Source organism: Rhinichthys klamathensis, unplaced genomic scaffold (assembly GCF_029890125.1).
Source record: "Rhinichthys klamathensis goyatoka isolate OS25496 unplaced genomic scaffold, OSU_Roscu_1.1 h1tg000157l_1, whole genome shotgun sequence".
Taxonomy (NCBI): Eukaryota; Metazoa; Chordata; class Actinopteri; order Cypriniformes; family Leuciscidae; genus Rhinichthys; species Rhinichthys klamathensis.
Window position 1 is genome coordinate 1,141,785 of NW_026606692.1, and position 14,471 is coordinate 1,156,255.

A 14,471-nucleotide genomic window follows, 5' to 3' on the forward strand; every position below is an offset into this window, starting at 1 on the left:
ATCCATGGAATTTGCAAACAACAAAAAACACTACTTTTTCTTCATATAAGTGGTTTTGGATGTAATTCTTTGAGATTTTCCCCAACAGAGTTATGATTCCCGGTAAAGCATGTTTTACAGCGTATGAAGCCTTTGAAAGTATGCATGGCATTAGTAAACTGCAGATGTAAGTAAACAGCTGGTCATCATGGGAGAAATAGTTTGTAATATTGAACTTAAACTCTGTTTAGCAGTACCTGTGAGTGAATGTGACTGTGCATTCACAGTATTTGATGATCCTTTCTGTAATTATTTCATGATGAAGTCTAAATTGTCCTTGGCCGATGAAGACAGCTCCATCATTTTAAGAGACTAATTATTCCTGCCGGGATCCAGCAGCCTCCCACACACTCCTTTATATGCAGACTGACAATAAACAGCAAACCCACGTTCAGCACCCCGTGTAATCCTCAGAGAATAGACGCCTGGAGATGCTGAGATCTTATGTCTGTCTGACACAACCTCAAATCCCATAGACCTGCAGCTTTTCAGATAGAAGCCAAAGATTGTGAAATGGACTGAGATGGTGAATATCACCAAACCGGATGTCTAGGTCAGCGATCTGCTATTCTGTAATAGGTAATATTACAATTTTGACTTAAATAGTCCACTTTGGTGGCTGAACAAAAAAAGGCTTGACGCTCACTTTTCAAAAGATTCCATTGTCCACAGGATAGATTTCCAAACTGAAATAATATTTATTACATAAAAGTACGTTTGTTCAAAATCAAAAAATCAAAATCTCAAGTAAATAAAGGATTGAGAAGATATAAAGTGGATTGAATCGATCTGTTTCACATGGAGTCAGGCCGTGAGGCGGGGATGACCCAAAAGTTGCCTCATCATTGTGTGTTTTTGTGTGTGTACGTGCGCATAAATGGACTCTAAAGATGTTTTGCAAGTTATCCATTTTTCAAAATAATTTCCTAGAGGTTTGGTGAGTTATATGGTAGTTCATTTTTATATACTAATTGAATAAATGAACAAACAGAAAATTGTTTGTTTTTACTTGTGTTTCTTCTCTTTTCCTTGCTTTGTATGCAGATACATTTGTGTGATTTACATTATTCTGTAATTTAATTTAATTTAATTTAATTTAATTTAATTTAATTTAATTTAATACATTTTGCATTGAGTTTAGTTTAGTTTAGTTTAGTATTATTATTTATTTTATTTATTATTTATTTTACCAAACAAATCACAAGTATAAAACAATATATATATACTGTATATATAGTTATAGGTTCATATTTTTCTAAATAAAAAAAGATATTAAATGAAATAAATTGAAAAAATGAAAAAAACATTACATTGTTTTCATTAAAATGTATTTTATATATTTAATTAAAGTAATATAATATAATACTGTATTTCAAAAGAAAACTTTTTTTTTTTTTTCTTTTTTTTTTTTGCTTTATGAATTTTGCTTTTAGAATAAATAATAGTCTTGGAAATACTGTCACAATGCAAAAACAACAAAAAAAGCTCAAAACCAATGAAAAGTCATTATTAGTTCCATTTATATCAATTGTGAATTACAACCAGGAAATATTTTTTTGTAATCTACCAGGACAGGATGTTTTTTTAAACAACCAATTATTAAGTGTAATCATGACTAGAAAAAAATGTGAAAGCTCTCTGATTTAAAGTAGTCTGCAGAATTTAGTAGGAACAGTAATCATCAGCATTTTAATATCTGAGTTGAACTGTGCTGGGTTCTGTTTCGTCGTTCCCGAACTTCTTCTCTGTGGTCTTTTAACGCCCCGGCACATTTCTTTCAGGGACTGTTGACACATCCGTCAGGTCTGGTTTACACATGCTCTAATCAGTGTGGATCTGATGTGTGTCTCGGTCCAACACAAGCACGCCAGAACAGAATCTCTATGTCAGGATCCGTGCTTCTCATAAAGACTCTCTTGCACCTCGCGTTCTTGCGTCCGTTCTCTGGGCTGATCGTATTGCCGTTTTCTTAGAAATGCCACAGTGAAGCTTTATTTCATTTTCAGCGGATCAACCAACGTCTACAAACCCTGCATTTAGTCAGAGATCTCTGCAGTGTTTTTCTCCTTTCTGACATGTCAAACGGCGTTTATCTGCACTGATCTGCCATCAAGAGCACCAACTGTGTCATTTTGCAATGGCTTGTTTTCTTCGACACATTTTTGTAAACACTCACACAACAACAGCGCCGAGTTCTTTGCCGTCGGGTCTTGAATGGAGCAGCTGCGTTCCTTCGCTTCTGCGTTCAGTTAGGAAGCAATTACTTCAATTACACAGTTGCAGCTTTTTCGGCTGATGTTTGGCTCATATTAGCTTTGTTGAGTACGATTCACTACCGTCTTTGTCCAAATCAACTAATTAAATCAGCTCAGACCCGGTTTGTGAATCTTAGTTACTTTCAAGTGGGTGCATTTTTTTATTTTTTTAAACAGATCATTTTCAGGACGCAGTCTGTTGAGGCTCATCTGGCGCAGGCTAAATTGTTATTTTTCTGTGATATGGGTGTTCATAATAAAGTGGAAAATGATGACAGTACTTGACATGCTTTATTGATGTAACATCTGATACTGGTACAAGCAAAAAGCGCTCGAGTGGTTCTTCTGTTGCTCTTTCTTTCCTGGACTCACTGAGTTCGTCTTGCAGGTTTGCCGCTGATTCATGAGATTGTGATTCATTGGATATTGAATTGAGGCATAATTATAGAAATTGCAAAAACATGCATGCACAGTTTAATATGTAAATCAAATACTGTTTAACCCTGTAAATTCTGATATATGAAATCATTTTTTATTTTTTTTGTAACAGAACAGTTTATTGAACCCGTTTCATATTTGATACATCATATATGGTTCATATATGAGAATATGGCGCTCATCCTCTCAGTTCACCTCAGTTTCATTCAGAGACCCAAACTTAGCAAAAATATGCAATTTGCTGCAGATGCTGATATTTATTTATATGCCCAAAAATTAAGATGAACTTCTGATGCTTGTAATGTAAATCAATGAAATCTTTATAACAGTATAGTAGATACTCACATAAAATTGATAGAAATATCAGTCATCACTCTATATCTCTTAGTAAGATCATGTTTAATGCTTAGTTTTATGATCACTACTAGCATTGTAGTTTTATAATCTGATGATCATATTTTATACTCATGATTAAAATCAAAATATGGATAATCAAGTAAATCTAAGTTACTTCAGTCCAGTAAGTGTTTATCCTGATATAATACTAACAATATAAAAGTTATGCTTGCGTTTAAAAATCAGTAAAGAGTTCACAGCAATAGGCACATGAAACTGAAGGCCTTTTACTTGCCAAAAAAGTATAAATTATCATACTCCTGTACTTAAAGTTTTGATCATTTCATGTATCATACAGTGGGCTTTATAGGGTTAAACCGGCCTAATCATTTGCTAACCAAGGGTTTTCCTATTCATTGTCAAAATGAAATCCTCTCCGTCTTTTCCATTGAGACTCATAAATCAGAAGTCAATTGATTGAAAAAGTCTGTTTGTAATTCGTAAACTGGCTTGTTTCAGTTTACATTTTTCTCCACCAAGTTATTTGTGTCAACCGAAAAGCTTGATCTTCCCGAATGAGACATTTTGTACAAACGCATGTTTCCCAGCAAACAAAAGCCATCCGACCCGTGGTTTCTGTGCTGTAGTTCACTGAAGACCTGCCGAGAGGTTCACCCCGTGTACTTAACACTTTCTGTCCGTGAAATCCCCTGATAGAGCCCTAGCCTCCATCTCTTATCCTTATTTTTATCTTTACCCTGAACATTTTATTTTTGCCAGAAGGGGGGAAAAATATTAACCTTGATGGTGTTTGACTGCAGTCTCTTTCCAGTCAAAGAAATCTCCTAGCTTTTAATCTAACATATCCCTTGATATATCATATCTTGATAATTCCAAATGTACTTTATCATGATATGCCCAACAACACCTTCAGCCATCAAACAGCAGATCTCCAGTAGTTTGGTCAATCTGTATGAGCTGAGCTTCTAGAACAGCAGCTGAAAGCTCACAGACTTCAGTCTCCAGCCGAAACCTCGGCTCTGACCTCCAGAGAGCTCCTGATGGAAATCTAACCAAGCATCACGAGCAATCTGAGTCCTCCGAGTAAACAAACAGAAGTGCTCTTCAAAGCCCGAGGACCTGAGCGAGAGTGTCAGCCGGGCACAGCGAGCGGGTCATTCACACCGATGCAAAGAGCCGTGATTAAACCTCGCAGACCACACTTCAAGCCTTAGGACACACTCAGAGACGAAGCACTGATCATGAGAGTCATATACATGTAGCTTTGTCCTCCTGCGTTTGAATTTGAATCAGTTTGGGGGAGCTAATGCACTAAAGTAATTAATACGAGTCGTAGAGCTCATATTCTCTGTAGCTTGAGGGGATGTTGGAGGAAGGAAAGGAGGAAGTCGTTCTGGAATTGTGTTTTTTAATTACTGCGCAGATTCAGGCAGTGAAATCTCAGCCTATTGGTCGTAATATATGGTACGTCTTAATTTACATACTTTGCATTAAATGTGTGGTAAGACCGTATTGAACTACTACATTAACCAACACTGACTCCTTTGTTCACACATAGCGTATTTTATTTTATTTTATTTTACAGTATTTTTTTTTTTACAATTTTGTTTGAAAAATTCTTTTTTTTTATTTTTTTATTTAATCATTTTATCATATAGTGATATTCATTGCCTACACACTCTAAAAAATGTTGGGTCAAATTTGGGTCAAATATGGACAAACCCAAATGTTGGGTTAAAAATGTAATTAAACAATTTACAGTTGAAAGTGAAAGTTGAAGTTGGGTTAAAATTTTAAATGACATTTTTAACCCAACATTTGGATTTGTCCATATTTGACCCAAATTTGGGTTGACACAACCCAGCATTTTTTAGAGTGTATATGATAAGATGTTAAAATAAAACAAAATAAAATAAATGTTTTTTAATAAGATAGCAAATTAAAAATGCTTAAATACTGCACTCTAAAAAATGTTGGGTTGTTTCAACCCAAATTTGGGTCAAATATGGACAAACCCAAATGTTGGTTTAAAAATGTAATTTAAAATTTTATCCCAACTTCAACTTTCACTTTCAACTGTAAATTGTTTAATTACATTTTTAACCCAACATTTGGGTTTGTCCATATTTGACCCAAATTTGGGTTGAAACAACCCAACATTTTTTAGAGTGTATTGCCTACTACAGTATTGTAGGATTTTAATTCATTAGTTTATTTAAAACCAATCTTTATTTTATTTTGTTTTATTTTATCATATAGTTACATTAATTTCCTACAGGACACATTCCCATCCAGACACCTCTGTTTTATTACTTTCAACATGATTTGATACTATTTGGACTCATCTTGCATATTATGTTGATTAATGACATGCACATATTTATACAGGATGATTTTCATTAAAACAGCAAGGAAAATAGATATGTTTTGTATTACAGTAAGAGAATTAGAGTGAAAATCCTTATAATGGTCCTAAAAATAGGCAGTTTTCTTTGATTTTGAGACAGTTCTTCATGAGATTACAGATTCATGCTGATGTGAAAAATCGGCCATTAAATTTGAGTGAATCTGGGCATTACAGATATTTGAGAGCGTTACACGTCCATCACATTACAGGATCAAGTTTCCCCTGAAGCCGCGTTTAGATTTCCATGATTTTCACCTCCTTCAAAACGCCATGTTTCTCCCCAGCGAGTCCCTGACGTTGGACTCTTACATTATGCCAATAAAGCCCTCCAAGTTTTAATTTCTTCAGCCATTACGTGCACTGGATCGGTTTCCGTGCCCTGTAGTCACTCGTTCGCCATGAGCTTTCCCACAATGCACCTCTAATTGTCAATCAAGTCTTAAATCCCTCATTTGTGTGCTTCTCGCTCTCTTTTGTTCGTGAATGAAACACGGTATCCATCATGCCCTGCTTCCAGGGGCATTTATGAGGGGTAGAAACCCAATGAAAAGATCAAATACTTTTTCTCTCGCCGCTCGCACCGATCAATGCCATCTTCCAGTTCGCTCTAATAGGTTCCATGTGAGCGCAAATTAATAACACGGAGGTTTAATGACACGTTTGTGAGACTGGCGAATCATCTGTCTTCAGCATTGATTTGTGCGCTGGTCCACTCAAGAGTAATTCGCTCAACGGTGATGATGTACCACAGCTTCTCGTCCTCGTCCTCGTCCTCCTGCCATCACCTGAGTAAAGTCACCCTTCCTTCTACTGAAATAGAGTGTGATAATGAAAACTAGAGCCCTTTTTATGAAGCAAAAAGGAAGTCGAGGCAGATAATGAATAATGTAGGCAAGTAAAATGTGGTCACGTCTTTTTTTCCAAGTGCATAAAATGAACTTTGCAATGTGATATCCGTTCTCACTCAACACTGGCTCCATAATTAACAATTCAGCAAGAGCTTCTATATATGGCGCTCATTAATAAATTATCATACGCTGTGGAAAGGAATACTTCAGGCTAGGTTTGATTTTATTTCTTCACTGCGCCCCGGTGCAGTATATGTAATATTATCACATTGATATGAAGGTACAGCGAGCCGTTATGACTGTACGGCAGGGATCAGGAGCATCTGGCCTTCTGAAACGAGGAGTCAAAGTGACTTTTGTAAAAAAAAAAATTTGCATATGGTTGATTATTACACAGCTTCTGGGTTAATGAGACATGCAACCAATACTCTAATATTTTCTCTGTTTATAAAAACATCTCATCATGTTTATGTTTAAAAAAAAATAACACACACCAATAATAAGCTTAAAAAAAAGCAAAAAATCAAGCTTTATTTTTACATTTTTTGTATTTTTTTTTTTAAAAATTGTAACATTTCGTTTTGTATAAATGTTTAACCTGTTTGTTTTAATACATTGCTTCAAAAATAACATGCTAATATAGGCCTAGTTAAAAAACACATTTATAATAAATCTAAATTAATAAATTAAATATAAATTAATAAATTATTTAATTTATAAAAAATAAAATAATTTAAAGTCTGATTTATATATTCATGAAATTATTTAATATTAAAACATTAACATTTAAATAATATAAAATTAAAGGCTTCAATTTTCAGCATTCATCCGTAAGTCATCATGAAGGTGATAAAATGTGCATGTTTAATTTGAGCTGAAGTGTCACTAAAACCAGCTGATCAAGTTTTTTTTTTTTTTATTATTATTATTATTATTATTTTAGGCATGATTGAAAGTGGCCATTTCAGAGTGATTTGTTTACTTTTTAATTCATCTTTCCAGTCTGACCCATGCAGAGTTATGTGATAGATGGACATTATTGCTTCTACAACGCAATCGGCCAATCACAGCGATGTGGAAGCACTGCCTCCTCTCACTCCCCACCTCTGTAAGGACAATTCATGTCAAGGTTGAACTTATTTTGCAGCATTTTCTGCACCTACCAGATTACATTCATCAGGAATCAGATGTAATGCTGTGCTATCATCCATAAAATAATGCGCTACACCTCAAATATGATGTCCGAGTAAACAATATTCGGACCTGCGCCTGGCTTATCTGTTTCACTGCAGGCTTAACAGTCGGATCCTGTTATCACAGAAGTACATTCAGTATCTCTCTGATCATTTTAATGGTCTTTTAACATAATTGCTCTGTGCTGCAAAAATAAATAAATGCATGAAATCTGTATCCAGGGATCGGTCGCTTAGTGAAGTGAATTGCTTTTTAGTTGCTTTTGGAAAAATTATAGCAAATGCAAAACTGCCCTGCTCAGATACTGAATGCATCTTCAGAGGTCTTCATTTATTATTTGTTTGTCCTGTTTTCACCTCAGTTTTACTGTGAAAATCTTTACAAATCCGCTATTTCAAAACAGCCTTAGCTTTTTTTTCTTTTCTTAGCCAGATTTAGTACATTTCCATGTTTTTATCTGCTTAAAAAGTTTTACACTGGACTGCAATGAGATTGCATTATATCTACAAATGGCATCCGAAGCCAGCGAAAGCTTGTTTACAATTTTCTGAAGCCAGCATAACCTTCAAAGGTGACATTTTAATGTCTTAATGAAACGTTCAATCTTATTTTTCCACTCTTGTAACTTTTTTTTTGTCATTTTTATTGTGTTGTGTGATGGATGATTGAGCTGTCATCATTTAAGATGAAATCAGTTTTTTTTTTTTTTTTATATCAGGTTTTTCCCCAGCGTGGATTTAATAAGACAGTATTGAACTTGACCCTTACCAATCAGTACAGCGATGATTGTCATAATACCATGGCACTTGCTCCGTACGTCAAATAGTGTCATTTACTATGTTCTTACCAAGATATTTTACATACCAGTACAGTATTTTGGATACTTCAGATTTTGGATACTGTTGTACTACCGTGGTATTTTTTTGACATGCACAATGATACACTCTAAAAAATGTTGGGTTGTTTCAACTAAAAATTTGGGTCAAATATGGACAAACCCAAATGTTGGGTTTAAAATGTAATTAAACAATTTACAGTTGAAAGTGAAAGTTGAAGTTGGGTTAAAATTTTAAATTACATTTTTAACCCAACATTTGGGTTCGTCCATATTTGACCCAAATTTGGGTTGACACAACCCAGCATTTTTTTAGAGTGTAGTACCATGGTATTCTCTTCATAAAGTACCATAGAGTGTCATATATTATGGTACATGAATCTCACTACCATGTTATAGTTCAAAGTACAAAGTTCAAAGTGTATATGTGCCATCTGGTACTATCTCTCAGAGTGTTACTTTTACCAAGTGGCCCAGTTAAACATGGTATACCACAGTAAAATGTCCAAAAACACAGTTTTGTTATGCAGTACGTTATGTTTAACCCTTAAAGACCTAGACCATTTTTGGAGCACCTGCACCGCCTGTCCTTTTCTTTGTTTTTCTAACCCATTATAGCAGTCAGCATCAAGTGTCATATATCATTTTTAACAGGAGAACTTGAAGTTTCAATCTATCTCATTTAAATAATCCAATTTTACATTTATTTTGTCTTAGAATGGATGAATTTACCAGATTTAAGAAAAACGGCAGCATATTTTTTGTGATTTTTTTTACTCAACTCAAACAAATCCTCCTGAAGTTTGGATTTTTTCCTTTAGAAAGCTGTACTTGGATATTCTACATTTCCAGATGTAATTTTGACTACATGTAACAATCCCTAAGCAAGTTATAGCCATTTATTACAACATTATATAGGCGATTTTCAGTGAAAAGCTGGTGTTTTTTATTTACTGACAATTTAGATGTGTCCAAAAAAGTTTAGGAAGTAAAATAAATAGAAACATTGTAATAGAACACTGAAGCAAAAGAAACTTTATATGTATTAAAACACACACACACACACACACACACACACACACACACACACACACACACACACACATAGCCTATATGAACTACTTTCACTTTACCTCAGTTCAAATTTCCAAAGAATGATGCTAGTTGTTCGTGCAAAAGACCAAGAACTATGTTTATTGGTTGAGTAGATGATAGTTTCAACCAATCTGGGCATGAGGGCGGGACTAAGCATCAACAGTCATTCATGATTGGCTCAGAGGAACAAACCGCACGGGTTTCTTTGACGAATCAATGCTGATCAAAACTTGATGACGCAATCACATTCACTACGGAGCTTCTGAATGTCCAAACGCGATTAACCCGATATCACAGAAAAGCCGTGAATCTCCTCTTTATGGGACTTTTTAAAGCATACGGATTGGAGTAGCGGTTCAAAAGTTCTTTAACATTTAAGAACAACAGTTATTTTTAGCCGCCGGCGGCTGTATAGGTCTTTAAGGGTTAAAAAAGCATGATAGTACTTTTTTGGCAGGGACAGCCTGTATACCAATTTATTCCATTTTGTATACTTGCAGCCATGGTGCTATGACACAAAAAATAACAACAACATAGTTTTACCATAGTTTCATGCCCAAATAAATGATGTGCTACTTTTTGTTAGCTCTCAGCATGCAAGACTATGACGTCGCCTGACACAAAGAAACACAAAATACACAATTTCAAACAACCAGCTGAGACAAATCAAGAGTTTAATTACTGCACACAAACAGTTTCTTAGGCATCTTCCAGGGTGATTTTGAGGGAAATGTACACATTACTGCCCTGCCAGTGTTACTTATTCTAACAAACTGTCTTTCGCAGCGAGAAACACATAACGACTCTCCGTTTGTTTAGCTGCGAGGGACTTTATAGAGAAACGATACGTCTCAAGCCTTCAAAATATGAGCGCAAGGGAAAAACCTCAAGGGTAAAATCAATTCCCTGACACTAATTGAATCAATACATTACATGTTTTTATGCCCGCGTGACAGTCGGATATACAACTCGGCGAAGTTTAACGGGAAGTTTAATGTGTATTGAGCCGAGACGCTTTCTAAGGTGCCGTTGAGCCTCATATTTAGCGTGAGTCCATCTGTTGGACACTTCATCTGGTTTACTGGCATGTTTGTGCATATTAATTACATTAGTTTAAGGGATAATACATGATAATTGTCATCTGTTTAGCTCAGACTTTGATAATATGTAAGGGATAATCCACGGCTAGCCATGCATTAAAGAATTTTAATGCACGACGTAGAGGCGAAGAACCACCCGATGCGAAGCGGAGGGTGGTTGCCTCTAGGTCGTGCATTAAAATTCTTTAATGCATGGCTAGCCGTGGATTATCCCGCTTATACCTCGGTTATTTGCCAAGTTAATAAGAAGTTAAAGCTGTAACTGATGTTTACAATGTATTTTTTTAACAGACGTGTAAAAATGACGGTTATTTTCTTAAGTTACGGCTCGTTAGTTCTAGCACTCCGTCCGCTTTAAATAAAGTAGAGCCATCGGATTGCTTTTATTTGAATGAATTATCACATTTATTTAAATTCATTATTAAAAGAGGGAGACAGAGAACTGAGAGAGAGAGAGAGAGAGAGAGAGAGAGAGAGAGAGAGAGAGAGAGAGAGAGAGAGAGAGAGAGAGAGAGAGAGAGAGAGAGAGAGAGAGATGCGTGCGCGAGTTACCTATGCGTCTCTTCTTTAAAGTCTACAGTCCCCTCGTTGCTTAAGCATAGGCCTATATAGCTAACTTAATGATTCATGGATTTATTAAAATTATTTATGAATGATAGGCAACACTGACAGTGACAAGGAAAGCTTTATTTGAACTAATCATGTCATTTATTTAAATGAATTAGCTGTATGTCAAACCAAACTTTTCTTACGCGGATGATGAACGCTGGTGTCTTTTCCATTTTTCCTGTAGCGCTTTAAAACTGATTTAAAGATGGCATTGCTTGACTTGAAGTCTTTATCCCTTATGATGTTGTATTTTGTAATGTGACGGTTTATACCTGCTCTGAGACGCATCAAACTTGCAACACTGTATTCGCGTCCAGCGGTAGACTGAACAGAGGCATAAAACTCCCGAAATGTCTCATTTAAAAGAGACGCAGAGTAACGTTAGGTCTCGAAATCACAATTGTTCTGTCTTTGGCGCAAAAAGTCACTGAAAGTGTTAACTGCCCATTTAGTTGTCTTTTTCGTATTGACCTCATTATTGTCGTCTTCGATCTTATCTAGCTCTGTCTTTTCCCTAAAAAAAAAGCCTAAAAACGTATCTAAGTAATATACAGTAGTAGGCTATTTCGTTGTCACCCTGCCTCTCCAAATGCATAACTAATGCAATAATGCAGTAACAGCTGAAAAAGTACTTGGGTGTGTGTTTTATTTTATATTTACCGGTCAATAATGCAATCGCTGCTGTCTGTCCCATAGAAGAACATGACAGCCCGCGTATGTTTTGGAACTTGGGGCTTACATGAACCACGTGACAGCCATCGCGAGCGATCAAAGAGCGTCGCAACTCTTTCTCTCTATGGCTCTGAGCCTATAACGTTTTCATATGTGTCTCTCTCTCTCTCACTCTTTTGCAAGTGTAACTCTGTTACTATGGTTACCAATGTTTATAGTAGCGGATTAATTTCGAACTGTAATCAAACTGACTGGAACTACCTGTGCATTAAACGGTTTTACTGCACACCTTCCAGCCAATCAGAATCGAGTATTTAAACAGGCCGTGGTGTAAAGCTTTTTAATTTGCATAATCTGCTTGATTGCATAACACATTATTTAAAGTCAACATGACATCAAAATTACTTTCCTCGATCAATTATTGTGGATAATTAATGCATATTATACCAAATAAAAAAAGTATATTTTTTATTGCATGTTGTTTCCAATTGAATATGGTCAGTAAGATTCAACATATTGCATTTTTGTATTTTCCTCTGGATCTAGATGGGCGAGAGGGGTCATGGCATCGCTGCATGTGTGTTGTAGGTCTCAGATCTGGAATGTGAATGTGTTTTTTGTCCCGTGTTGTGACAGATGCCATGCTGCTGGTGGCTGACAGACTCGCGGGGCCCTTTAACATCGAGGCCGTCATGGAGCCGATAGATGTAAAGATCTCTGAGGCCATCATGACCATGCAGGACAACAGCATACAAGTTTCATCCAAGGTATGCCTGTGAACACACACACATATAGGCAGGCATTAATGCAGGGACACGTGCACGCTCACACAAATATCAAGGGCCAAAGCTCCTCAAACTGCAGAAATTCCATGTGTCTAAAGGATTTTTTGAGTGAACTTATATATATATAAGTTCACAGCTTAAGAAAAATGCTTTTCACTACTCCCATAGTGTATGCTTGCAGATAAAAAGAATATATGTTTGTATTGAACATTGGTAGATTTTGTGTGAAAATAAATCATAAAAGTGTTTTTTAATAATGTCGGAGTTAATACTTGTTCAAAACAATCACTTTTTGTTTATTTTGATGAATAAAATAATATTTTTTTTGTTCAATAAATACAGTAATCAAAATACCTTCATATAAAAACTTCTAGAAAAACTAAAAAATTCTGAATGAATTTCACGTATGGATATTTCCCATAGTATTAAAACATTTTTACAGACATTTGGTCACAATTTTGATTAATATGCATGTTGCCCACATTGTAAAGCCACACCTCAGGTACTAAAGCTTTCAAGAGGAGCTTTCATATTCAGGGAAATTAGCCATGTATCCCTGATGGACTTCCATGCTTAGGGCAGTACGCAAAATAAAATGTGGCTTGATCCACAAACACCAGTGTGAAAGAAGGAAAGAAATAAGCACAGACTGTCTTTTGAGTGCTGTGGTCTGCTGTTGCATTAAAAGCTTCTGGAAAGCAGGAGGACCTGATTGAAAATGCACTACAGCCATGAACATCAGTGTGTACATGTCAGCCAGAGACTTTGAATGATAATCATAGTGACAGATCGTCCGACATCAGAGCGCAGACATCAAGCCGTGGCATTAAAATGTCCCATCACTGTCAGCTCACCCAGAATTCATTGCATCTACGAGACGTTAGCATGCATGTGAATGCAAAGCATATGTTATTTCTCTCATGCCACACATTTTTTAAGTGTTTGGCTCGGATTCGATCAATGGAATCCAATTTAAACTCTTTATGGTCAGTATCCTTGGAATTGTAATGCGTCCTTCAGCATTGAATTATTATTTTTGTATTCGGCAAGTGTTAATATGCATGGCAATTTAGGCATTTAGATATAGGAATGTAATATAGTGAATGGGATTTTGTAGAGTGTAACAAAGTTAGATGTTGTGGAAAGAAAGAGGCGGGAACCGGCGAACATTCAAAGACTTTAATGACAGAAAATAAAACAAATACAAAACGAAAGTAAAAGCCCCTCACGGACGACTGCTGTCACACATAATAAAACAAAACACAACATTAGTCCTCTTATCGATCAGACCAGTGCGCAGGTGTCGCTCATTAGTAATCACGATTTAAAATCTGAATTGATATTTACTTAATATGAGCTGAATATAGACACTATTGTCTTCTGAAGAACTAAACTGAATCAACATTAAACTAAATTGAGCTACATACATAGTGACACTATTGTGTTCTGTAGCTGTTTTACAGCTGATATTGGATTTGTTTCGTAATTGATGAATTTTGCAACATTAACACACTGTGAAGCTGCTTTAAAACAATCTTTATAGTATAAAGGGCTATATGAATACATGTGAAATTGTCTTTGGTGGCAACAGTGATATGATGAATCAAAATTCATTTTGGATAAATATTGGAATTTATTGATAATATGAATAGGAAGAACTAACAGTTAATGCTGATGTCCACTGTAGCGCCTCTTGTGGCAACATTGAGAATGTGACATGCACTTTATGTAATTCATTGCATTATGAATTGTGGTTGTGTGCATTTTAAAATGCAACCATGCAAACAAATTGGTAGGTATTCATATACTTGTATAGAGTTTGTTTCACGCTTTAGGC

At 35.7% G+C, this 14,471-nt stretch overlaps 1 protein-coding gene across 3 annotated transcripts in view; it reads left to right on the forward strand.

Annotated features, from left to right (window-relative positions):
* The window catches only part of gpc6a (glypican 6a), a 210,728-nt gene that overhangs the window by 146,577 nt on the left and 49,680 nt on the right, over nucleotides 1–14,471 (forward strand). For all 3 annotated transcript variants that reach the window (XM_056258661.1, XM_056258662.1, XM_056258663.1), the window contains exon 5: nucleotides 12,486–12,616. In XM_056258661.1, the coding sequence (XP_056114636.1) occupies nucleotides 12,486–12,616 (131 nt within the window). The remainder of the gene's footprint in view (nucleotides 1–12,485; nucleotides 12,617–14,471) is intronic.